Source organism: Lissotriton vulgaris, chromosome 3_1, assembly GCF_964263255.1.
Source record: "Lissotriton vulgaris chromosome 3_1, aLisVul1.2, whole genome shotgun sequence".
NCBI classification, from domain to species: domain Eukaryota; kingdom Metazoa; phylum Chordata; class Amphibia; order Caudata; family Salamandridae; genus Lissotriton; species Lissotriton vulgaris.
The window spans coordinates 1,965,533,082-1,965,559,846 of NC_141689.1; the positions used below are offsets into that span (position 1 = coordinate 1,965,533,082).

Here is a 26,765-nt window from a genome sequence, read left to right on the forward strand (position 1 = left end):
GCTAAATAACTAGACAAAAGTCAGCGAGAGATCAACTCCTTTATCTGAAAATACAAAGCTACTAGATTTGCATGGTAGAAGTTGAGAAGGAGGAGGGAAAAGGGAGGGCTGGCACTACCCGACTTACAGTACTACGCTTGGGCTTTTCAGATGTCCCACTCTAGAATTGTTTTGAAAACACCATCTGGTTCGTCGATAGGGATAATGTTTTAAGCAATGTTAGCAGGGGCGTGAAGTTCTTCTGTTTCTGACTTCGTCCCGTATTTAGCCGCCATTTTGTGTCTCGTCACCATTTTGTGTTGCCCTCACTCAGGCAGCACGGCGAATGGAGCGTTTTTACTTTTCTCAGCTGCTACGTGTCTCTTCTGTTAAAGAGTAACCCCCTGCCCTTGTTTACGAAACCAATGTCAGAGTCTGGCCGAGTTTGCTAATCCATGTCTAGGTTGATTGATCCCTGTCTCGACTGACTATTTGCCTTCTCCTATTCTTTCCTTACATTATCTTATCTGACTGGCCTTCGCTATTCTCTCCTTGTATTCTCTTGTTACACAACTATCCTTTGAGGCACACAAATACGTTCTGCCACCTGCAAATTGGATCGTCGGTACTAGCACTGATTAATTTGTTGGGAGGGGTAACACACGGGGTCTGAGAGAGGGGCGTATTTGAGACACCTGATAGCTTGTTTTCCAACTTTTCTTATTGGCTTGTTTTGTATGTGTAGGGAGTAAACTTTGTAAATATGTGTTCTATAAAAGGTTGTGCGCCACGGATTGAAGTGGCAGTCTCCTCAGAACCTACCTTGTATGTAACTTCTGGGATAAGTGTGCTTGGCTGTAGCTAATAAATCTGGCTTTCCACGCTCAAAAGAGTGTCTCGTGTCTCTGTTCGACAAGGCAGGTGAACTCGGGGATTTAAGGCGTGCCCTGCGCCGCCAGGCCCATAAGGCCCGGTTCTCCAGGCAGAGTTACCAATTGATGGATTTTTGTTTAAGTTCAGGGACCAAACATTTTTCAAAAAGGTCAACATAAAAATTCTCCAATCTCTGGCTAAAGCATGGGCATAGATTAAAAAGAAAATAGGGCTTTCTTATTTTTCAAATTTTGCACCTCTGTGGTTCTCCCCAGGCTTACCATTGTGTTTAAAGGACAGTCTGGAGACCCCCGTGAAGGATGCTGGGATTGTAAGATGGCGAGATTTGCTGGTAGGGGGGTCACTGGTGGCATGGGAAGAGTTACGGGACAGGGTAGGCCCTGGTCTATCAAGATTTAAACATATGCAGCTCGATAGATGGGCCCGGGGCTTGTGTAGGAAAGGTGTTCCTCTGGGGAAAGTCAGCAACCTGGAACATCAGTTGGTAGAGAGGCAAGAGGGAGATAAAGAGGTTGCTCTTTGGTACTGGAGTATTTTGGAGGAGGTCGATGGGGATTTTACCCTCCCTGGCGAGTTGTGGGGGGTGAGCTAGGCCTTCAGTGTGAGGAGTTATGGACAAATTCATTTACTCTTTTGTATAAAATCGTTAAACCAGCATGGCTGAGGCGTAACCATCTTTTCACGGTCCATCGTGCTTACCTCTCCCCCCTAAGGCTATCAAAATTCCAGCCAGGAAAGAGCTGTAATAAATGTAATCTCCCTGAAGCATCCGATGTGCACATGTTTAAGGAATGCCCCTCCATTCGCATGTTCTGGGAAGAAGTAAAGTCATCATTGGATTCTATCCTCAATACATCATTGTCTATCACTCTGCCATTAGTCATTTTTGGACTAGACGAAAACATCACCGGCCAGGCAAGGTCCTTCCTTTTTTATGCATTTCTTTTAGCAAGAAGGCAAATTTGTAAGTTCTGGGTTGATACCGTGGCACCATCGCACTCAGGCTGGCTGACGTCTCTAAATGAAACATCTAAGGTGGACTTGGCCAGACTATGTAGTAAAAAAAAATTGGCTTTTTGGAAATTATTGGTTCAGTGGAGATAGGGTTCCTGGGTTTTTTTGTTTTTTTTCCCCGGGTCCTATGATTATGCCTACAACACTCCATGGACCTTGAGTTGTCGGTCCCCTCGGATACTGTAATGGTCCAACAGGTTGAAAAATACCTAGATGGAGTAATTGCTAGCCCACATCCCCCCCCCCCACTCCTTTTCTGGATTCTTCCTCCGCCAATATATCAATCGTGTCTCGGAACGGGAGATAATTAAAATCTTTTGTCAATCAAGGTAGGACACGGAAGGTGGTCGGCGTCTCCTGGAAGAGGGCAATGCAAATGAGTACAAAAAAAAAGGCAATACTCAGAGAATCAAAGAGTGCCCTTGGTACATAAAGGGCTTACTTGTGTTATTATTATACTTTGCAGGTATATCTTTTTCAATCACATCCAGATATTTATTTTTTCCATTATACTATATCAAGTGTGACTTGTCTTTTCCCCAAACTCCTAAGACTAACTCTAACCCCAATACTGGCCCCAACTACAGCTCTACCATTTCACTGATACCGGGATGTACTGCATACAAGTGGTGGCCAAAAATAATGACCTCCTCCCAGTGTCATTATGAACTGGTAAATAATGTTTACAGCCATAGAAAAAAAAATTTGAGGTTGATCTAGAATACCTGTGTGTAGTTTGGTTAAGAGATAGGAATATAAGGGGTTTTTAACATTGAATGTTCCAATGACCTTGTCTTACGAAAAGCAAGAATGTAAAAAACACTATCTGGAGACTCTATCCGCACTAAGCAGAATAGCTTGGCTAACAGGGCGAGGCTTTAAAAATACATCATGTGTCCAGTTCCAACAAAACAAAGCAAAAACTCTTTCCCAGAGAATACTGTGAATATTGAAAAGATGATTTGTATTTCTAGTTATATTTCTAAAGAGCAAACAACCCGAAGGAAAAAACGTAATGGCTAGCCAGAAAGTTCCCCCTCCCTCAACCCTCTTCCACTCTCCCACTGCCTCTGGTCTTTTTAATGCAACTCTACTATCTTCTTGAATTCTATACATGCATGTGTCTTTCTGTTACTCAAACTCTAATGTATTAAAGGGGCCCCTCTCGAAATGTCAGTTCAGGGAGGGACACTCTATTGAAACTCATATCTCCGCACAATAGCTTGTGCCAGCTCCTTAAAGACGATTGGGAAGGAACTTAAAAATGGGAGGTTTTGCTGGTACCATATTGAAGGTGACCACAAAGAATTGTATTGAAAATGTGGAAATTTTCAACGGATCTCTCGCTAAATAACGTTCTTGAGAGGGACATGTAACTGAAGCCACAATCTGTGTATAATAGCTTGCAATAGTTTTGTCTAAGATGATGCAAAGGGAACTAAAAAGGAGTCATTTTTGTTGCCGTATTAAGGTTAATTACAAATAACGTTATTGAAAATGCGAACACCGCAACGCTTGTCAAGGCGCGAGAGGATACTGTTTTATCTGATACTTAGCCCCTATTATCAAGTAGGATTAGTTACTGTAGAGTGCTTAGAGTTATGTGTTCTGTTCTTTGATGTTACTTGCACGTGCAGTTAGTTCTGACAGCTCACACGTGCTGTATGTTCTGTATTTGTGGTCGCGCATCTCTTGAAGAATGTTTATCTTCAAGAGATGCATTTCTCGAGGTGTCTTCAACCAGTAGCTTCCAACTGTGGCTTTAGGCACTTATGCAGTTGGAGGTTGCTGAGTGCAGACGTGCTCCTGTGGATACGCTGACTTTGTGGAAATAAATCTTTCTATTCAACCTGTTCGCCTCCTGACTGTTCTTGCATACAAGTGATCCTTTCCACTTCACATCTTGGCGACGAAGGATGCTTTTTAACGAAAAACAGCGTATCACCTACTTTGCACGATCTTGAAATAAGCTCATCCATCGTTTAAAGGCTTCGTTGAATCTCCACGTCCTGAAAATCCGCCTCAAATTGACTGCTACGGCGAGAAAGCGGATATTTTAATCCTTTTTTAGGATTAACAAGCTCATTGGCGGTTCCTCTGTGACGTGAGCGAGATCGTAGTCTCGTCTCGAACATACGTCATCACGCGCATGCGTGCAGGAGCGTAATTACGCATCGGGCCATCTTGTATCTTCGGAGAGAGCTTGCTTGAGTTACCATGGTAACGATTTACCGATCGGAAGGAGAATAACCGATCGTGAGGAGAGAGAGCCTTAATGGTGAGCGCTTTCAAAAGGATTTGGGTAAACCAAAGCGGATGACTCAGAATTTTATTCCTGATTGAGAGACTTAGGAGATTTAAGTATTTTGGAGCGTTTTATTTAAAAAAAAAAAAGGTGAAGTTTAAACTGACTCATTTATTGTTCCAAGTAACGTATTTAAAAGAAAGAGAGAGAAGTTTAAAAAGTTTCTAAGAGTATTTAACAGATTTTGCTGTCCCAAGTTTAAAAGGACTTTAATAACTTATAAAAAAAAAATGAGAATGGCCACAAATCAGCAGATTGTGAGTTTGAATTACTTTTTACCAGTCCCTGGGAAGCCAAAAGAACCATGGAGACTCTGGTTTAAAAATTTTGAGAGCTACTTGGTTGCCATAGGAGCGGACGAGTACTCCGCAAAGAGAAAAATGGCAATTCTTTACAATAATTTGGGCAAAGAAGGAAGGCAAATTTTTGACAATTTACCTAATCTACTGCCAGCTTCTGGTAGTGGGGATGCCATGAATGAATATGCTGCTGGAATTTTGAAATTGAATAAGAAGTTCCTTGAACAGCCCAGTGTCATGCTTGAAAGGTTTAATTTTATGAAAAGACGTCAGGAGCAGGATGAGACTGTAGAAGAGTCCATTTCTGCACTAAGGAATCTTGCGGCAGAGTGCAATTTTGGGGCATACTTGGACACGGTTTTAAGAGACCAATTTGTGTACAAATGCTGCCACAAAAAAATACAAGAAAGAATATTGAGCTGCATTTAGAAATGGCAAAAGAGATTGAGACGGCAATTGTCTCTTCAAAGTGCATTACTGAAAACATGTCATCTTTTCATCAAACTGACTTGAGTGTGAATGCGGTATATTCCAGAAATAGGCCATTTCAGAGACCATTTCAGAGGAGGTCAAGTGCATTTTGTTTTCGGTGTGGATCTAAGACACACCTTGGTAATAGTCCTGTATGTCCAGCTCAAGGGAAAAAGTGTACCTTTTGTCAAAGAAATGGGCACTTTCAATCTGTTTGTCGAAACAGAAAAGGTTTTCAAATTAATAATATTTCTTCCTTTACAGGTGAAGATTCGGATGTTCAGATTATTGACTCTGAAATGAAAAATGCAACCATTAGTTCTGTTGACATTGGTGCTTCTCAGGGGGGTCAACAGAGAAGTTTAGTAAAAAAGGAAATTATTTCTATTCACTTAGTTTCCATTCTAATGGTTGATTCTATTGGTATGGAACGAGTGAAGGATCCTACTTGTGAGGTGATTGTTGATCACATAGCAATTGATATGATGGCAGATTCAGGCGCACCCATGACAATTATATCAGATGTTTTATTTAATACACACTGGTCTTGTAAAGTTACACTTGAACCTTTGGATGTCATACCAAAGGGATATGGGGGAAAAGAGATTGATATGTGGGGTTTCTTCATAACAAGTGTGACTTGTTTGGGCAGGAGTATTTATACAAAAGTTTATGCGGCCACTGATGGGAAATGCATTGTGGGTTGGCAGGATCTTGCCAAGATGGGCCTCTAGCTGGTTCCTGGATCTGAATTTCCTGTACAGATAAACGAAGAAAGTAACTTTTGCTCAGTTAATTCTGTTGATGTGGGAATTGTAAACAAAATTGTTTCTGAGTTTCCAGAAGTTTTTAATGATTCTGTTGGCATGATCAAAAATTATGAACATCATATTCGCCTTAAGCCTAATGCGGTCCCTGTGATACATAAGTTGAGGAATGTACCTCTTAGTGTGAGGGAGGATTTGAAGAAAGTGTTAATGAAGATGGTAGAAGAAGGAATAATTGAAGCTGTGGACTCATCTTTGTGGGTCAGTCCGATTATGGTTGTAAAAAAAAAGGACTCAAGTATTCGTTTATGTGCTGACCTTAGGTTGTTAAACCAAAACATCTTAATTGACTGTTATCCTTTGCCAAGGATACAGGAGCTTCCCACTGGAATTGCGGAGTCCAAATTGTTTACTCTTTTGGATTTGAGGAGTGCATATCACCAAATTCCTTTGACGAAGTGCTCAGCGGAGCTCACCACATTTATAACCCCTTTTGGGGCTTTCAAATACTTGAGGCTCCCTTTTGGGTTGGCGAGCGCCGCGAGCGTATTTAAAAAATTTATCGATAGTGTTTTGTGTGATATTAAGGGTGTCCAGGCGTATCAGGACGATGTCTTGATTCATTCAAAGAGTGTTGATGAGCATATCAGGGATCTGCGAGTTGTTTTGACACGTTTCAGAGATGTTGGCATTACTCTTGGTGAAAAGAAATGTAAATGTTTTGTAGAGGAATTGGACTATTTGGGTCATTCGATTTCGACTATGGGTATTAAACCTAAACTTTCACTTACCCAAGCTATCTCAAATGTGCCCGTACCAGGTAATAAGGATGCTTTGAGATCTTTTCTTGGTCTCACTGAGTATTACTCTAGGTTCGTCATGAACTATTCCCAGTTGGTTCAACCCCTTAGAGTGTTAATTAAAAAGGATATTGCATTTTTGTGGAATGCAGAAGCGGATATAGCCTTCAATAACATCAAGAAGGTAATTGTGAATTCGCCTGCGTTATCATCTTTTACGCCAGGTCTGAAGTGTGGTATTTATGTGGATGCAAGTCAGAAGGGCCTTGGTACTATTCTCTGTCAGTGGAATGGTTCTTTGGAACATACTATTGGGTTTGCATCTAGGTCACTTAACAGTGCTGAGTGCAACTACAGTACCATCGAAAGAGAGGCTCTTGCTTGTGCGTGGGCGGTTGAAAAGTTTAAGGTCTACATTTGGGGTTCTCACTTTTGGCTTTATAGTGATCATAAGCCCTTGTTACATCTTTTGAACGGAAATGGCACTGGAAAAGCTTCTTCGAGGTTGGTGAGAATTCTTTCCAAGTTGCATGAATTTAACTTTAGTATTCACCATATTGCTGGAGGTAAGAACATGAGAGCTGATGCTCTTTCGAGGTTGCCTTTAGATAATAATGATAATGTGCTGGAGGATGATGTTGAGTGTGTTGTGGCCTCTTTAGAAGACTTGGTGTTTTCTCCACTGTCTATTTCAGAGGAGGATTGGTTTAAATGCTATTCGGATGATGATGTTCTTGTGGCTGTGAAGAATTTGATAGTATCAGGTTGGCCCAGGATACGTTCCCTTCCTGCCCATTTGAAGTCTTTTGCGCAGGTATCTGGGGAATTAACAATAATTAATGGAGTTATTTTTAGGGGGATCAATGTGTTCCTCCTTTAGCCTTGCGTAAGAAGTTGTTTTTGGCAGCTCACCAGGGTCATTTAGGTGTCGGTGGGACTTCACGTAAGTTGAAGGAACATTTCTGGTGGCCTGCCATGGAGAGAAATGTAAATGAATGGATTGACGCTTGTAGTACTTGTTTGGTGTCAGATAAACACTGGAAGTTACAGAATTTACAGCTGCACAATGTTCCAGTTCCTGAAGAGGCCTGGGACAAGTTGGCCATTGATTTTTCCGGTCCGTTTGAGATTCTTTCGCAATCTCATGTTGAAAGACAACAGGAAGTGCAGAAGCGGAACTTTGATTCTAAAGTAATTTCAATTCCAGAATCATTTGTAGTAGGTGATTGGGTTATGGTGAAGACTGTTGATAGAGTGAAGAAGGGTTTGTCAAAGTTTTCACTTCCAACTCATGTTCTCAAAGTATCTAAAGGATCACTGTTTCTAGATAAAAGAGGGTGGCGTAACAAACGTGCTGTTGTAAAGTTAACATCTGAACAGGCTAGGAAGGTTCTTAGAACTAAGCATGGTGATGAGAGCCCCTCCTGTTCCTTTTATGATTTTACAACTCAGCTGGAAGCTCCAGTTTTAAATGATGTTCCTTTACCTGCTCAAGATATGTTGAGTGATGTTTCTTTTCCTTCTCAAGACATTTTAGAAAATGCTGAAGCTTCATGTTCTTCCTTCCCCTCTCCCTCTTCTGATTTGCCATCTAGGTCTCATAGGAATTGTTCGTTTCCTTCACGCTTTAGAGATTTTTATTTAAGTTAAGTTTGCTTGTAATTTCTTTATTTCTTTATTTTGTGGGGAGGGAGGAGATGTAGAGTGCTTAGAGTTATGTGTTCTGTTCTTTGATGTTACTTGCACGTGCAGTTAGTTCTGACAGCTCACACGTGCTGTATGTTCTGTATTTGTGGTCGCGCATCTCTTGAAGAATGTTTATCTTCGGGAGATGCATTTCTCGAGGTGTCTTCAACCAGTAGCTTCCAACTGTGGCTTTAGGCACTTATGCAGTTGGAGGTTGCTGAGTGCAGACGTGCTCCTGTGGATACGCTGACTTTGTGGAAATAAATCTTTCTATTCAACCTGTTCGCCTCCTGACTGTTCCTGCATATAAGTGATCCTTTCCACTTCACAGTTAGGTGACCCCCAGTATTCCGAGAAGATGTAATTATTCTCTTTACTATTCATAAATGGGAGGCTGTGTTTTTGGAGTTATTGATAGCCTACAGTGAGTATAGAATAAAGAACTACGAAAATGGCTGCTGGAAATTAGATCCAGCGAAGCATACACACGTGCTTGGTCTTCAGGTGTACGCAACGTCAGAAGACGACGTTGTGTTTTGGTTTATTTAAATGGCGTTTCTCGCGGGAAGGTGAATGCCATCTGGCCATACCGCCAGCCGGAGTCCGTCCGTTAGCGGTGAGTCACATTTGGAAACTCGACTCTCTTGCTAGTTCAGGGAAGGGGTTGCAACGCCGTAATGCCTATGAGGGAGCTTTCTGTGTAGCGGCTTGTTATACTACAGCCGCTGTATTTTGTGTTCCAGCTACCGCATATATACAGCTGAGACGGAGATACCATCGCGTGCAGCTGTAGCTTTCTACTATATTTCTCCATACTGGGAACCTCGCATACGCTACTACTGTAGAAAGTGAACCTGGGGGAGCATTTGAACTTTAAAAGAGATTGTGCAATTCAAATGACAGAATATTGATACAATGTTGGAGACAGGATTGCTATGAACTGTCCCCTTGTAGAGACCTTGGTGCTAAATAATATGAGTGGTTTATACTAAAATGTAAAGACAAGGACTAGGATGTGAGGAGGAGAGTTTCTGAGGAATTTTAGATTAGGGGGTATTTTACTGATAGGAATTGTTCTTGAGTTAGTAATTTCAGTATTGGCCAACCGTTTTTTCATTCATTTGATCAGGTTGCATATTCAAAGTAAAACTAATACACTTATTGGTGTGTTTTCCCTGTGTCAGTCCAATCTTATCCATATTCTGAGCTCCTTTGGAACGAATACAAAGGCCTTGAATTTCAAAAGACTGGCTACTACATATATTTAAGGTATTTTACTTTTGTTTACGGTTCTTTTCTGATATTGAGTTTCACGGGTCTGGATGGCTTTTTCTGATTCCTTTCACTTTAATAATCCATTTTCTTTTTCTTCACAGTAATGGTGTATGCACAACTTAAAGCATGCTATAAAAAAACTGCTTTATACACACAGGTGTTCTGTGAGTTTTTCTTTACTACTCATTATGTTTCAAACTTCTTTTCTTGTAACCTTGCTTGACCCTGATGGGATAGGTTGTTAAATAGAACACACTAAAAATATCATGTTGTTATAAGTCTTTCCAATGAGTGATAAAAATGTAAACCCTGTTGTATTATCTTATGAAGAGCCTTGAAAAAATCGCATTAGCGACGAAACACGGGTCGGCTGTACCATTGCTGTAACAACATAACAACAGTGGTGAAGATCTATGTGCTGAATAAAGTGTTACACTTCTGCATTTGTTCTTTGTAGTAACATTTATGAACCTGACTGGGAATAGTCAGTCACATACTAGATTGTGCTACGCTCTGTCACTGATTGTATTGTTTATATATATATATATATATAAACAATATATGCTGGCGATTGCGTGAAAATAAACCACCTTTGAAGTTACTTCTTGCGCTGTGGAGCGGTCTGTACCTGTGGGTTCCGTTGGTTGCTTACGGAATTCTTGTCCTTTTGTAGAAAACGGAGCAGGACTGTGAATCGTATATATATATATATATATGGACCCCGCCTCGAGAGTTGGTAGCCGCCTTCAACCCGACAACCCTCGCTGCTCCGGAAGGAAATTTTCAGGCTGGCGAAACCCCTTGTGAGCTACGAGTTGCAACGAGAACGAAAACCGGTATTCGAGGACGCCGACGCTTGAGTCGGAGGACCCGCGAAGGCTAGACCTCTTTTGCCGGTGAGTAATCTGAGAAAGGAAATAGCATTCACAAGACGAGGTTACGATTGGGCGAAACACAGCGTATTTTTCCACTTTCGTGTAAGAAAGCCGAGTTGCACGCACACGTGCAGGCTATTAGTACCGCAGTTAACAATAACCAAAGGATATTGGCATTATGTTAAGCAACGCAGTACGGGAGAGAGAACAGGAAGCAGATGCGCTCTTCGATAATGTGGTCAGAAATAAAGACAAAAACGTACCGAAAAAAACACAAAATGAACATGCCGAAGACGCAAACAAGGATGCTAATTTATTGTTGAGAAATCTGGAGAAAAAAATGCGTAATGAGCTAACAAAATGGTGGGAGAGTAAATCCCTAACTAAATATGTGGAGGTCAACCGGGTTCCGCGGGGCTTACGTATACTTTTAGCTCCGAGTTTTGAGCACCCCAACCCCGCAATGTTATTAGAATGGGGGGAAAGTAACCTGCAACAATCAATGAACCTGATCAGAATTTTAATCAAATACGCTGATATTGACCGGTTAGCCCTCGCAAAAGAAATTGAAGAGATGGAACATGACTTGAGTAAAATGGAAAACCAGGATTGGATTTCGAAAAAAAAGGAAAAAAATGAATGAAATTAAAGAGCGCTTGAAAAAATATGAAGAAAAAAAAAAAAAAAAAAAAAAAAAAAAAAAAAAAAGAAAAAATAAAAAATAGAAAAGTGCACAAATTCGCCAGGGATTTGGAGGACTACGAAAGAGGCCAAATCTACACCTTCGCAAAGAAATACGAAAACATCCGCAAAATGAAAGGAAAAGTCCCTGTCAAACCTAACATCTTGGAAACTAGACAGACCTCTGCAGCAGGGGAGCTGGAAGAAATAGACACAATATCTGTTACAAGTGAATCCAGTTTGAGCTCAGCTGGTTCAAGTAGCATGGAACCAACTGACGTTGTTCCGGGACTAGGCGAAGAGGTGGATTTTTTAGTCCAGGACCGCCTGAAAACTTTGAGACCAAGAAAGGAAAGGAAGCAAGCCGACGAAGGCGGAACACCATCAGAAAAAACGCCCGAAGAAAACGTAAAAGAGAAGCCAAAAAAGAGGCAAAACTACTGGAGGAAGAAAAAACAATAAATGACAACACCGTAGTTAATCTCAGTACGACAACTCTGACTAAGGCTGAAGAGCAACTCCTTTCCTTAGGTCTGAATTTTTGTCCTAACTCTAATTTTGACTATGCTTCTACACGTGTGGATTTATTTCTCTTCATCAGGAAGCTAAAATTGAAAAAGTTTCATGCCCTCAAAAATCTAGGGGAAAACAAACAAAGCAAGCCGGTAGCTTCCAACCCCTCTGGCCTATTAGTTAGAGAAATACCCGCACTATGGGCTTTGCACGGCTTGGATCATGAGGACGAATTGAACTCCCAGACACCCACACAAGCTAAGGTAAAAGAATTGAATTTACTTCAAAAGGGTGCAGGGGAAAGCCCTTTCAAACCCAAGTCGGCGTTTATTCCTTTAATGCCAAAGGATGCAATCGACGTTTTTCACGATCGAGTCATTGAGGAAATTAAAGAACTGAATAGCTCCGTCAACCAAAACAGAAAAGTAAACCTCAATCAACGACAAATTGCTCTGAAGAAACTAACAGACAAGCTAGCCAAGGACGCTTCAGTCATCATTAAAAAATCTGATAAAGGGGGCAATGTGGTCCTGTGGCCAAAACAGCAGTATGATTTGGAAGCCAAAAGACAACTCAACAACAATGAGTGTTATGAACAGACTTCGTGGAGTAAATACAATAAAGCAAAGGAGAATTTAAAAAAAGAACTTTCAAAGTGGAAATCTGAGGGACTGATTTCAAATGATGAGCACAAGTTCCTGTTTAACACCCATCCAAGAGTACCTTACTTGTATTTACTCCCAAAGATTCATAAAAACACTGTTCCGGTCCCCGGTCGCCCAATCATTTCGGCGATAGGCAGCATGACGGAGAACGTGGGCTCATACATTGACTACTACCTACAGGACCTAGTAAAAACGATGCCCTCATATCTAAAAGACACTGGCGATTTTTTAAGGCACCTTAATGACATAACCTGGTCAAAGGAATGGATCTTGTTAACTCTTGATATAGAGTCTCTCTATACAAGTATTAAGCACGATTGTGGTCTGCGTGGTGTGGAACATTTCTTAAGCACACGGCCTGCTGAATATGCATTGCATAACAAAATGTTGATTTCTCTCATTTCATGGTGTTTAAATAACAATTACTTCTCGTTTGAGAAGGAACTGTACAGACAAAAACAGGGGGTGGCCATGGGGGCCTGCTTTTCTCCAAGCTACGCATGCTTGCATGTAGGGTTTTGGGAAAGGCAGGTCCTCATGAAGGAACACAAAGCAATATTTGACAAGAATGTAATTTCATGGCTTCGTTATATAGACGATGTTTTTATTATTTGGAAGGGCAACAAGCAGAGTGCTTTACAATTTGTGGAACTCCTGAATGTGAATGAGTTCAATTTGCACTTTACGTCTAATATAAGCGATAGCATGATTGAATTCTTGGATGTCCAAATAGTGATAACAGATGAGACACTTATCACCACTGCTTACAGAAAACCAACTGCTGGAAATGCAATATTACATGCATCCAGTGCGCATCCGCGCCACCTTATTGCTAGTATACCCTACGGTGAACTGCTGCGCCTTAAGCGCATTTGCAGCACGCAAGAACAGTTTAACATCTGTAGTGGTACATGCTTGGATCGCATGAGAGCAAGAGGGTACAGTGAGGACATCCTTGTTAGAGCCATGAATAAGACTAATGAAAGACCTAGGTCTACCCTGCTTCCAAGCACCATAGATAGTGATTTAAGTCCAGCAGATGAAAATAATTCCCCCAGACTAATCACCACATACAGCAGGCAGGAGCGCAAAATACGTAATATAATGAAAAGAAATTGGCCCATTGTTCTTACAGACCCCATTCTTAAAACAACGTTACTAGAACATCCGAGTGTAACGTTTAGAAAGTCTAAGAATTTAGGGAATCTCCTATCCAAAGAGATCTCTACTGGGTCTACCAGTATTAAAACTTGGATGCCCTCCAGTAATGGTTTTCGTAAATGCGCCACCTGTAGGGCATGTAACTTTGGAGCCAACACTGCCACTTACAACACCCCATTTAAAAGCAAGGCACTAACTATCAGAGGGAAATACGACTGCCGCACTGAGTACGCTATTTATGTTCTTACATGTAGCTGCGGCTTACGCTATGTTGGCAGTACTAAAAATCCGGTATATATGCGCATCCTTCAACACATCCGTGCCATTATCCACTCTGACCCGGCATATCCGGTAGCCCGGCATTTCCAAGTAAGTCATAACAAAAATGTGAACTGTCTTACTTACTTTGTTATTGATCAGGCACCGATACCCAAACGGGGTGGGGACAGAGATAAAGACTTGAGGCAGTTAGAGACGAGATATATCCTCAATCTCGATTCCAAGCATCCTAATGGCCTCAATGACAGGGAGGACATGCATACCTTCCTACTATAACAAACAAGTTTTTCTGCACCCCACCTATCCATTTAATGGGTTATGTTTCTTTGGCCCTTTACATCGCCAGTAATCTAGATTACTGCAGCAAGCAATATAATATAACTTGCTTATATCCTTGAGCTATGTTGTCTGAAACCTACAAATACATATCTCTCCCGAACATCACCATGTTTTTAAACCTTTAGATATTATTTTGGTTGCACTTATTTTACTCAGCACTTTACATAATAGGAATTTGACTTTGCACATATCTGGTTATTGATTGCTTTAGTAGCCAGTAGTTTGAGGGTAGGGATGCTACCCTTATTGTAATAAGTTAGCACTTGCACTTTGATCTACAGTAGTCATCTCTGACTAGTTGCAGGACTTTTAGACGTGTAGCCATTTGAGTACCAACACATGCATTTGAATGTATCAACAACCATGTTGGAGCCAGTTATAAGATAATTTGCCAATTTTGCACAATCATTTTTTAACATAATGTTTATGCATGTAAATTATCAAATTGACTGTTTTTAATCATTGGAGATATATTTTTCTTACGATTTTAAGATATTTATACGTTATTTATTTGCAATCGGCTTTATTAACTGGATTGCCAAGTATATAGCATGATAGTTGTATCTTGTGGTTGTAAAATTATGTTGTTGGTCAAGGACGGATACACGCCAATACGCATTTATGCGGTTATTTTTTCCGTTGCAACATTTTCAATATTGAAGGAACGTCCATTCTCTGTGCAATTTAAATTATGCTGCTAGATATTATTTTATTTTCTGGGCAAAGTTGCAATTCCTTGTGTATATTCATAACACTTAACACGCTAGAAAAGTTTGTTTTCCATATCGATTTTGCACTAGAACACGTGGTGTGATTAGAGAAAGTGAAAAAAATGAGTGTGTGCACTATTTAAGGTGATACAATCTGCATTTCCGCTATGTGATCAAGGGCAGTCCCTGCCCGAAACGCGTCATGCCTACCTGAACTGCTATTTGAAAATGGATAATAAAAGTTCGCTGTGACACTCTGCTGAATCGTGTGGTGGTCCATCACTTCTGTGGTCAAAACTGGAAACAGAATTTTGCTCCATATATATATATATATATATATATATAGGTTTCTTTATATATTATTTTAGCACTGTGGATGGCACAGTGCAAAGACATTGAGCACGCCTTAAGACATTGTAATCGGTGAAAGTAAACCTATGTGCAAACACAACAGAGGTGCTGGCCACTGTTCAAAACCACTGCCATAATTTTTCTTTGCTAGCCAGATAGTATTCACATCTGTTATGATGAGGGAAGAAAGCAAGTTTTCAATGCCTTTTTAAACTTCGGAAGCACAGACTGATTTCTTAACTGCAAAATGGGTTCACTCCAGAGCCTAGCAGTATTGATAGAAAAGGCTTCTCTGTCCAGTGGTAGATTGTCTTTAATCTGGGAACATTCATAAAGGAGTGAGAAGCAGATCTAAGTGTCCGACTGGGTTTATAGCAGATAAAACTCCAGACAGAGGTCTAGGGTACAGATCATGCAATGATTCATGGCCAAACATAAATCTGAATGTAACCATCTGAGACACTGCTAACAAATGCAGTTTGGACAAAATAACAGTGTTTTGAAACAAATGTACTCATATTTAGAGCAATTTTAGTTGCAACGTTTTGGACCAGCTGTAACCTGTTTATGCATTTGACAGGAAGAGAAAGATACAGGGATTTGCAGTAGTCCAGTCTGGAAGAGATGAAGGCATCCATAATCTACACTCCTTGCTTTAAAAATAAGAGGAAAAGAATGTGCGTTCAGACATTTAAATGAACGAAACATGATGACAAGTGTAATGGCTGATAGAGATCATCTTATTAAAGGAAAAATCAGCAAAGGTGTTACATTTATAATAGCACATGATTCAGATGAAGGTTCAAGGATGGATTTTATTAATCATGGAAAATGCTGCTTTGGAAAAATTGCATGCTAATAGAATTATTTTAGAGTAATAATCTTTTTTTGTTACACTAATGGCTTTTTTGTACAAATTATTCAACAAAAAAAGCCAGTTGTTGTTAGCAGTCTGGAAATAGATAGCCCACCAAAGATTGAGTGTCATCTCATCCAAGAATCTTTTTAACCCAGCAATTTATTTCTTGCCTGCCTGAAGATGCTTAATTTGTAAATGGATCACATTATCGATCGTCTGCGCAAGGACTCAATTGTAGTTAGTCAGCATCACAGTAGGATCGGTGCTTGGTCGTTCAGATGAGAGGATAATCTCCATGTTTTGAGCCAAAGTTTAAGATTAGATTTTTTCAATTTCTACTAAAATTGGGATCACTTTTTCTCAAACAGTGAGCATTAGCGCTAGTTCAGACCCACTCAAATGATAAAACTTTGCCTCTGATCAAGGAATGAGAAAGGGAGGCAGGGAGCAGAGGCGGCTATTTCTGCAAATAATGTCATATTCATGACCACCAATGTGCATGGAACAAAACTCAGGAATTGAAAAATCAAATAGGAAGATGATATTTCCTGGGTGGGTTTGGGCTCTAATTTAGCAGCAGTGCTTGCTCCAAAGTTAGGGACCTGGAAGGAGAAATGTCTGTGAACGTTGACAATTTACAGATACCAGAATGTGATTCTGATACTCTGCCCTATACTAATCGAGTGAGACGGCAGTCACTTCCAAGAACACGTTGAAACATCCTTTGACAACATTGTTCTTGCTGGAAGTATTTTAAATCTTAACAATGTGTTCGTTTTTCATTTATCTCAATGACTACAGTGCAATCAATGACCTTCACTCAAGATTCGTGCAAGCCTTGTGAATACTGCTTGTCATCAGTCATTTTAAAAATCGCAGTACTGTCAAAGTGTGTTTCCGGTTTGGCTTTAATTGCGCTTTAGCGCCATTCATGAGACGTGTATTTTCAGTTATGTTTTATTCTTTTTTGCAAGTTTATATAGTGCTACATGTTGCCTTGGTGCTTTGTACTGATTTGAATGTGTTTAAGTTGTTGGGAATAGCAGAAGAACAACCGAATGAGGTGCATAACATGGAATACATATTCCACACTTGCTGGCAAGAACCCCTAGGGTCAGGTCTTATGCCTTGCCTAGAAAGACATGCAATAACATAAAAGTGACCCTCAGGATCTCAAATGGAATACACTTTGTGTTCATGCCTCATTGGCTCATTACGTTGTACCTCTTTAAATGGTAGGATTCAATCTTACAACCTCTCATCAAACCTAGAGTAGAGTCCCATGTCCACTACTTCACAGAGTTATGGTGTGCAATGTCTCAGTCTTCTCAGAGAATTGTGGCCTTGTAAAAATGTTCAGCTCATTATTCGTCTGCGTTGATGATATTATCTTCAATGGGTCAAATCCTGTCTATTTTCTCCATGTGTACACTAGTTTTAAACAAATCGCACCAGCTCTTCCAGTGGTATGGTACTAGAATATTGTAGACAAAATACTGCCTCACAAAAATTAAATGCCCTGAATATTGTCTACATAACTTTTGTACATTGGAGTTAATGATAGAACATCGAGTCTATACGATGAGGTTTTGGAAATTATCTTTCGGCTCTAATACTTATGGCAGACTATCGTTCTGTATATGTTATTGTGGCACTCACCAATTTAGAACACCTTTTCTTGAAAGTTTTAATCGCTTCATTGGAGCAGCTGCAAGATCAACAGGAACTTTCAAAAGCATTACAAATGCTACTAGGTCTATCTTTTTATTGTGTAAAGCTTTAGTTTGATGATTATGAAAAGTTGCTTGATGTTAGTTGCAGTGTTTAACAAATTGTGTGCATCCACTCATCCTACCAGTGTACATGCTTGCTGCAACTCAGCAGACTGACTTAGGGGGCTTATTTGATTTTGATGGGCTGATGAGGGATGGATTCCTCCACTGTTGTGGTTGACTACAGCACACCAAATTTAGAGCTCTCCGCCTGCCTGGTGGCGATGTCTCTACCCCCAAGGGAGCTCCAACCACCGGGGGTCCTCTGAAGCAAACTCATTTGTCTTTTAGAAACAAACTACCAAAAGGGGGTTGTTGTGTTTTTTAACAAAAAAATTAAATATTAACCCTGATAGTCTGGGAGTTTTCTCTCAGGGTGTGTTGGGCATTTTTATTTCATTTTTCTGTTACGGCCCACCATGCTTTTCCTGGTAGCCCAAAACAGGAAAAAGGGTAACTCACTTAAGTGGGTCAGAACGCCTGAGGTACTTACACTGATGACCCAACGTCCACTGCCAAAAATTATTAAAATAGCAATAAAAATTCACAACCAGAGAACAAAGAAAAAGAGTTGTGCGCAAGCTAACCAATAGCCCAACGTCCACTGGGCCATCGGAGTAAGGTTTCTCCTGACCTAACCAGTAACATGATGGTTCGCCATCATGATTAAAGATAAACAGATTGGGCAGACAATCAGCTTGGGCGACAGGATACTCTGCCGTATTTAAAGTAGAATGCCCTGTCAGACAAACTCTAAATAACCCTTTAGTCGCCAGGACTTTCTTTGCACTGTGACTACATTATTGATAGAGACAAGGATACATATTTGTTGAAGCGCTATAGAGACCTCAAGGTCGGTGTATATTCAGTCTCTTTGCATTCCACTGCACCTTTGTCTCTTCTTGGTCTCCAGGCCTGTCTTTGTTCTCACAGTATGTATGATTAATCACAAAACACCTTGACTGCTTTAAATAAAGACACAATGGCACATAAACTGCGGTGGCAACCAAAAGATTCCACTTAGAACAAGTGCACCTCATAATTTCAAACCAAATATTACAAGTAGGCTCTAAAGAACCTCATATTCCAAACTTGTCTCCCTCGTGCCTGGGAGGCAGTAAGAACAATGCAAGCCCTGTGAGGCTAAGTTTTACGTGCAGTTTATCCTTCCAGCCTCTCTACATTTAATCTAGTTACCTCATTCTTTGCAAACAAAGGCAAGCCTGCAGCGCGCGCGGCTCCTCCCAGCAGAATGTCAAAACACAAACTATGCGAATCACAGCGTGAAACTCTTCTCCGGAGCTTCTTCGCTGCTAACAGCAAGCAGCGCCGGATCTGGCCGTCATCCAGGCAAGAGTCCCATACCAGAATTCGTGGTTTGGGGGTGTGCGCTTTCGTGTTATTACTTGCTGAGGTGCGGTGGTTAAAGTTCCTGTCAGATCCTCCCCATCTCTTACCTTTCAGCTGCTCCTCGTCGGTGACGTCACACTGGATGAAGAGGGTCCTGTGGCTCCCGTACTGAGTGTCCAAGGAGTCCTTACACTCCTGCCCTGCCACGGGGTTCAGGTCCACCAAGGCTATCTGTGTGCGCACGGAGACAAGAGGGAAACGGCGTTGAAAACAAAGACAAACAACCACATTTGTTAATCGCCGTACAATCGATACATTTTATAACCGAGCAGGACGCTGCAGCGGCACGTTCAGAAAGGAGTGTGACCTTCCAAGGAAAGTCACTGGTATCCCGTAACAGCCTAAGCGCCTACAATACAGGAACCGCAAGGGAAGGCGCGCCACAAGCAAATGACAGATGTAATGTCATGGAAACATCGTGGAAATATGTTTTGTGCATGTTATAGGAATGCAGGACTATTTTAGAAAAGAGCCGCACACCAATTTTCGCTTTACTAACTAAAAGAGAATATGGTCACTGCGTGCCCGCACATAGGCACCCATGTGGGGCTGTGTTGAGGGTGCAGCTTGCCTTCCCCCCACTGTGTCGCACATGCAATGTAGCATCGCCCTCCGAGATCCTCCTACTCGCAACCGGCACATTCTGCCGTGGGCAGGCAGGACAGGGAGACAGTCGCCAGCGCGCACTCACCGCAGCTCCCTTCTCCAGCAGCACCTCGACCAGGGCTCGCCCTATCCCCTGGGCAGCCCCCGTCACCAGAGCCACTTTGCCGTTCGCGTACATCGTGCTTCACGGCAAACGGATCCCTTTCTATCTCACAGCAAAATGTTTCTCTTTCCCCGGCTCTGCTTGGCAACTCCTCTGGCTTCAATTTATCTCGCGTCCTGCTTCCAGGTTGATTTAAAGTGCAGAGCTGTAATTCTCCTCTTCCCTGTGTTTTTGTACTTTCCCCCCCTTCTCTCTTCGCCAGCCGCCGCTGTTTCCGCACTCTTTCGCCCCTGTTTGTTTATGCAGAGTGGGAGGGATGGAGCCTTGTTCAATACTACTTATGTAGTTCGAGGAAAGCGGGCTCGGTGTCACCTGCCCACAGACTCACTCACGCCTTCCCTCTCTCGTTATGTCATTCTTGGAACTGTCTGCGGTGACAGCCAGCCCGAGGAAAATTCATGATGACCATTTTCAGTTCTTTGTGGGAAAATGTGCAAGTGATTGCGTGCAGTCAAGAGGGTTTCAGTGACAACCAGCAGACGCAGATGTTGCGCTCTCTTTGATGACGTTCGACCAAAGCGAGACGAGCAACCCGACGTATACAATCTCTGTGGAACATGTCGTGTCTTCCTCATTTCAAAGGGAGAGAGTACACAGTAAGGCTTGCTCGGCAAACAGCCTGCGGTCAATACCTCCGTGCATAATCCTTCCGGTTTCTGAGTGGACATAATTTAGAAGCCAAACTCCTCAACTTTCGCATACCTTGCTAAAAGGCAGTTTACTTGGGGAGGAAGGGAATTCCTATCTGGAAACACCAGAGGCTTTTTTAAAAAAAATTGATATGCCATCCTCTGTTTCTTCAATATGCAATGGCTGTATTGTTATGCTGCTTTTTCCCTTCCTTGATTATTTTGTTTTAGAAAATACTCAATAAAATCCTCTGAAAAAAAATGGATATGGTTGAAGGAGAACTTACTGAAAATGTATATTAGAAAGAGGAGCCAGTCAAAAAAAAGCGCATTCGTGCTTTATTGCATGCTTGTTTTCTTTTGAGAAATTCTGATGCTAAATCAATTACTTAGTAGTAGTCTTACCAGTACCATTGGTAATGTTACTGGCAATTTATGTATATCAGTCCTACTCCTCCCATCCACCATGTTTAAACATCGTCAGCATATTTGCCATGCCAACCAAAGTAGTCCTAAGACGCTGTGATAAATGCCTCCAGGGCTGACTTTTGGCCGAAGATTAGTGACACGCGCTGGCAGTGTTGTGTCTGCACAGTGCAACGCAGAATGCAATGGTGCACCTGAATGCTTCAAATGTGAAGGTAGAGAACCCGCAGAGCCACCTCCACAGGCGACCCTTCCCGGTGGAGGTGGATTGCAGAAGTGACTCTTGAAAGTGAAATGATCCCACAAACTAATGTAGATTTATGACACGCTGGTCTTATCCATAGTAAATGTCCCTGGTTGAAACTCTCTTTCTCTGGTCAGTGAGTTGAGTGCATTTTTCTGGAGAAGATGCGCATCGTTTCGTAAAGCCTTCTATTGCGGAGGGTATTAGCGCCACTGTGTAGACAGCATTGGCGAAGCTTTGGAATACTGAAAGAAAATTGATCCCACATGCAAAGCTATATCAGATAGCCACTTAATCAGAATTAATTGAAATCTCCCCCACTGATAGTATAGAAGGTTTTGATTCTATTGAAGACTCGCAGGGGAAGGTTATGCCTTTTCTTTTTGACTGTTTTTATCTATCAGAAAAGAAAGCATGAGCATACATAACAAGATTGATGAAAAAGTACACCATCATAACCATTCAATTCCAGCAAACTTTATTTCGGTTAGTATAGACCATAAAAAGTACAAGATAAAAAAAACGGTTTGCACGGATAGAACACGTGTCATAGAAAAATACAAATACAAGTAAAACACACATATAACATTTGTACAATTGGCAACATTAAAAATACATCGAAATAGGCACAGGGTGGGAGAGTCGAGGGGTCCAGAACTCTACCCCAGCCTCATCCAGGGACCCTGTCTATTATCCTGTATGAAGCTTTTAGGGGCTTGAACACTGGATATGCAGTCTAATCAATACATGTTAACAATTCATCACTATTCTTAGTGTTAAAACATAAATAAGAAATTAAAAAGAATTAAAAAGTAAAAAAAAAAGGGGAGGCTACATGCGCTAAGGGCTTTTAATCACTGTGGTGCAATGTTTACTAGCCTCCTGCGGGTGTGCCACATTGAATTAGGAAAACGGGATACGGCAAAGACAATGGTTGGGTGGGGATCATATTTCGAGACTCTAAATGCCTCCACACAGTGCATGAACCCTAGGTCCCGACAGAGTGTGATAAGCCAGCGCTGTCTGGCTGGCTTGTAGCCAGGACAAAAAAAGGAGACAAGAAGCTCTGACTCATCCCCACAGTTGCACGCTGGACACCCTAGCGGGGTGGCTTTTGTCCATTTATTGGTAAAAGCACGAAGCGGCAAGGCCCCTAGTCTAAACATGATCTATAGTTTCCTTGCAGAAAAGGGTTGAATATCATCCAGAAAGGGCTCGATCCAATACTCATCTTTAATCCTTAGGAAGTCAGCTATCAAGTGTCCTAAGGCCGTGTCCCCCTGGACAACTGCTAGTTTGAGATACCTGTAAGCTTTAACTAGTTCTCGGCGTGATGTGGGAAGGTTAACATAGTCATGTAATGTGGAGGCTCTTGTTTTAGGTATAGCTGCTCGAACATCAAGACATCAAGATCTTTTAATAAACTGGCATTTATTAAAAGATCTTGATGTCCAGTTTACTGAAGCGCCACTCTTCGCTTTCAAAAAAGACAAAAGTATAGCGAATCAAATTGTTCGAGCAGCTATACCTAAAACAAGAGCACCCACATTACGTGACTATGTTAACCTTCCCCCAATAACTGGACATCGGAAATGTGGCACATGTCTTTGTTGCACTTCCACCATTGAGGGAAACCTGTTCCAACACGAAGGCATATCATGGAAACATGACCATTTTACAAATTGCAAGACGCAGAACCTTGTTTATGGAATACTCTGCCCATGTAACAAGCTCTATATAGGGAAGACAAACCAGGAAGCGAGAAAAAGGATGTCGCAGCACAAATCCAGGATAAAGAAGAAAGTTCTTTCAGCCCCCCTTGTCCAACATTGGATCGATCAATCCCATGGAGAAAACGACTTAAGATGGACAATAATATCTAAGATTGAACCTGACCCGAGAGGCGGAGATGTGGAGGCCAAACTGAGACAGCGAGAAGCTATGCTTATTCTCAAATTCAACACTACCATCCGAGGCTTGAACGAGATGTCTGAATTATACAATCTATAAATATATTTTTTGCCTCCAAGTATGCTGGAATAACAACATGAGCTCTAAATATAAACCCTACACAGATCCACATGACCAACTGTTAATTTGACAAATTCGATGAACAAGTCCCAAAATCCACATTAGCCGCATATTGGCTCTTCTCATTTTTTATACATACACCGATTTCTCAATTTCATTATTATTCATGTATAAACCCTTGCTGTCTTTCTCAGCTTCGAAGATCCAAATTTAAAATAAATAAAAACTACAATTCCCAGCAATACTTCGACACCGACCCGGAATTGAGACTTCATTTAAACTGGCTGACGCGGAACCAGTATACGGCGCTCTCATTCACGGAAGCGACGCATTTTGGAGGATACCTGTCTCTATCCAAGGTAACAAGCTTTGCGTGTTGTAATAAATCCACCGTTTTTAGCTCAATTGACTGTCACATAAAAATACGATTTCGAACTTTGCAATTCAACTTCTTAAATAATGTTCATAAACGTATCAACAAGAGTCAATTACTCAATAGTCAAAATCGGACCACTTCTACCAACCGCGAGCACGCTAATATTTCTAAATGCGACTACATAACACCGACACTGGCGAGGCACTGTCTAAATCCTTGTGTAGCGCTCCCACATAAAACTACCCCACAGTTCCTGGCAAACGGCAGTCTGTGTTCCTTGTAAAAAACCCACTGGGTCCTTCGAATCTCATACAAATCATCGATTCTTTTTCAGAAACAATTATAAATACATGAATTCTCTCAAAAAAGGACTTGACGGAATTCGGACAGTCGAATCACAGTGCACCCAGTAGGCAATGCCCAAACCAGCAATTAAGTGAGTAAAATACACAGGATAATACATCTTGTGAAAAAAGGCCCCATTTGATCTTGATAAGCTATTTAGACCTGTCTGTCATCTCTTTTTCCAGCATTCTCGAAAGAGAAGACTTCATAAAGTAGTACAGGTAGGACCTGAGTGTACGCTGGACTGAATGTAAGTTGAGAGTTGCTCATATATACGACTGACAGTATATTATTTAATTTATGTCTTTCAGATTTTTGTGTTTGGTCCTGAAGAGAATCCTCTTATTTGAAAGGGATTCGAAACTCGTCGACCTTGTTATTTTTGAGTGTGTAGACCAATCGATTACAAACTTGTGCTGTAAATGTGAAATTGCCGATGGTCTATTCCATGAGTATAATTGAACTTTTGTGTTCCTCCATTTAGTGGATTAGGTTTTACCTGCCAATACAAATCGGACTTACGCAGGGCACACAATATCAAACATCTCCCCCATCTAGTCCTTTCCCACCACCATCCTTCGTTGTCTGTCGTCAATTTATGTTCACGAGTGAAATGTTTAGAGTGTGAAATTGTCTCTCCACCACTTTCCCTCATTCCTGAATCACGCATTCCTCTTTTTTTAAAAAAAATCCCCAATTTTCAGACCTGGTATTCCTCCCCTATGTCATTCACATTAAATATGTTGAACTAAAGTCTAAGCCATCTATTTTAGTTTGTTGTGTTTCAAAACAATACAATATTTTGCTTCTAAAATAAAAATAAAAAATTCAAAATAAATTTATTTGATTTATATCTTGACTGAAAGAGTGGTCTGTGGAAATGAGTCACTACATGCCTATCATGATGGCATTAAATAATACCCATAAATAGGGACCCAATATTTTTGGTTCTCACCGAAATAGAGCTTCTGATATATTGTCCAGTCCTCAGGCTTTTCCAAGGGGAAGCTTGCTAATGACATTTAAAACTTCTATCAAGGTCATCCCGGGGCGGGTCCTTCATGAATGGTCCCTGAGGATATTAAAGATGTTTCATCCACTGGGGGAGAAACATCCTGTGTGGTATATAAGGCCTGACAATGAGATTTCCACGCTGCGGCTGCATTATTCGGCTCAAAGGCTGGTTTCCCTTCACAGCTGCCTGTACAAACTATTGCCCAGAACACCTTCATGTCCCTTTTAATTAGGGCATTTTTAAGGGCCTCCCATCTTTCTGATTCCCAGCTCTTTTTTGCTCGCTGATTATTAACTCGGTAGGTCGCCCTCATTTTCTAACAAGGCTCGTTTGGTCTTTCGGCAAGAATCATTGAACCAAGTTTGTTTGGCCCCCTCCTTCACCTTAACAGGAGCCCTAGGATAGGATATGTCGGTCAAATTAGAAGTAAATTCTGCGTGTAAAGTTGCTATTCTATCGTTGTTATAAAGAATGTCCATAGTCATTGCAGCCTCCCCCAGTTCTGTCAAATTTGAAGTAATTACAGAATACAGTGGCAAGCTAGTGTGGTGACTGCTCAATTGTCCCCCACCTTAATCTCGTTCTATTATTAGAGAGTGTTAAGGTACTGGGTGCGTGCGTACCGCTGCTCGTTGAGTTTATAGGGTCCGGGAGCTCGATTACCAAAGTCAAGGCATTATGGTCACTGTCCTGTTGCAGCAGAACAGCGAAGTCAACAACCCTTAGTTGGAAATGGCCCTTTTTGCAGGGTCATCCCTAAACTTTTTGCCTTCCTCCTGGATTTTTCCTGACCTGTTTTTGGTGGCTTTATGACTCTGGGCACTTTACCACTGCTGATCAGTGCTAAAGTGCATATGCTCTCCCTGTGTAAATATGACTGTGTGAATTGGTATATCCCTGATTGGCTTATTTGGTTTACCTGTCCGTCCCTAGTAGTGTGGCCTGTGTGTGCCCAGGGCTGGTGACCCAAATGCTGCTGGTGGGCCTGCAGCGCTGGTTTACGCTACCCCCAGAAGCAGCTTGTAAAGTGTACCTCAGACCTGCCACTGCAGTGTCCGTGTGCAGTCCAGAACTGCCATCTTGGCTGCGAAGTTCCCACACTTCCCAGCCCCTGAACTTTCCCTTGGCATCAATTCAGTCACCCCTATGGCAGGGTGCATTGTGTGTGTAAGGTAGGACATGGCTTGATATATGTAGCATGTCCTGGTAGTGAATTACACCCCATTTCGTTTTTCACTACTGCAAGGCTACCTGTTCTCCATAGACTAGAATGGGCAGTTTGATTATTACATCTTATAATCATAACTGACTCAGGGATCATGGTAGAAATTCGAGCTTAGTATGCCTGAACTCAGAGTGATAAAATACATCTTTTAGTAAAGTTGGTTTTAACATTCTGTGTTTGAAAATACCACTTTTAGAAAGTTGGTATTTTCTTGCCTAAGCCTTCCAGTGTGCTCTGCTGTTATATGTATTGGCTGTCTGGGTTTAGAGGGGCAAGGCAGGCTGAGTCAGACCTGGGTTGAATAGAGGGATTGGTATTGAGTATTGGGGAGGGGTAGCTCCTTGACCTGAATAGGGCTGTGCCTGGCAAGGTGAATGCTGGCTCCACCCGCTACTGTGCGTCTGATGGCAGACCCCTCTTTCTGAAAGGAAGGATGCCGCCTGGTAAACAAAGTGCTCCAGGACTGAGCAGAATTGGTTGGTTACTAGTGACTTTTTAGAACAAAGACTTTTGCGGTATAAATATCTGTGCCCAAACCCCTACAATTTGTATTGCTCCTGGATGTCAAGAAGAATTTCTGTCCGTTTCACTGAAGGACAC

General features: G+C 41.5%; 1 protein-coding gene across 1 annotated transcript in view; it reads right to left on the reverse strand.

Moving 5' to 3' along the window:
* The window catches only part of HPGD (15-hydroxyprostaglandin dehydrogenase), a 374,425-nt gene extending 354,047 nt beyond the window's left edge, over positions 1-20,378 (reverse strand). The window contains exons 1-2 of the mRNA XM_086962447.1: positions 19,797-20,378; positions 19,153-19,276 (exon numbers count right to left, since the gene is read on the reverse strand). Coding sequence (XP_086818573.1) covers positions 19,153-19,276; positions 19,797-19,889 — 217 coding nt within the window. The 5' untranslated portion in view covers positions 19,890-20,378. The remainder of the gene's footprint in view (positions 1-19,152; positions 19,277-19,796) is intronic.
* Between the last annotated feature and the right edge of the window lie 6,387 nt (positions 20,379-26,765).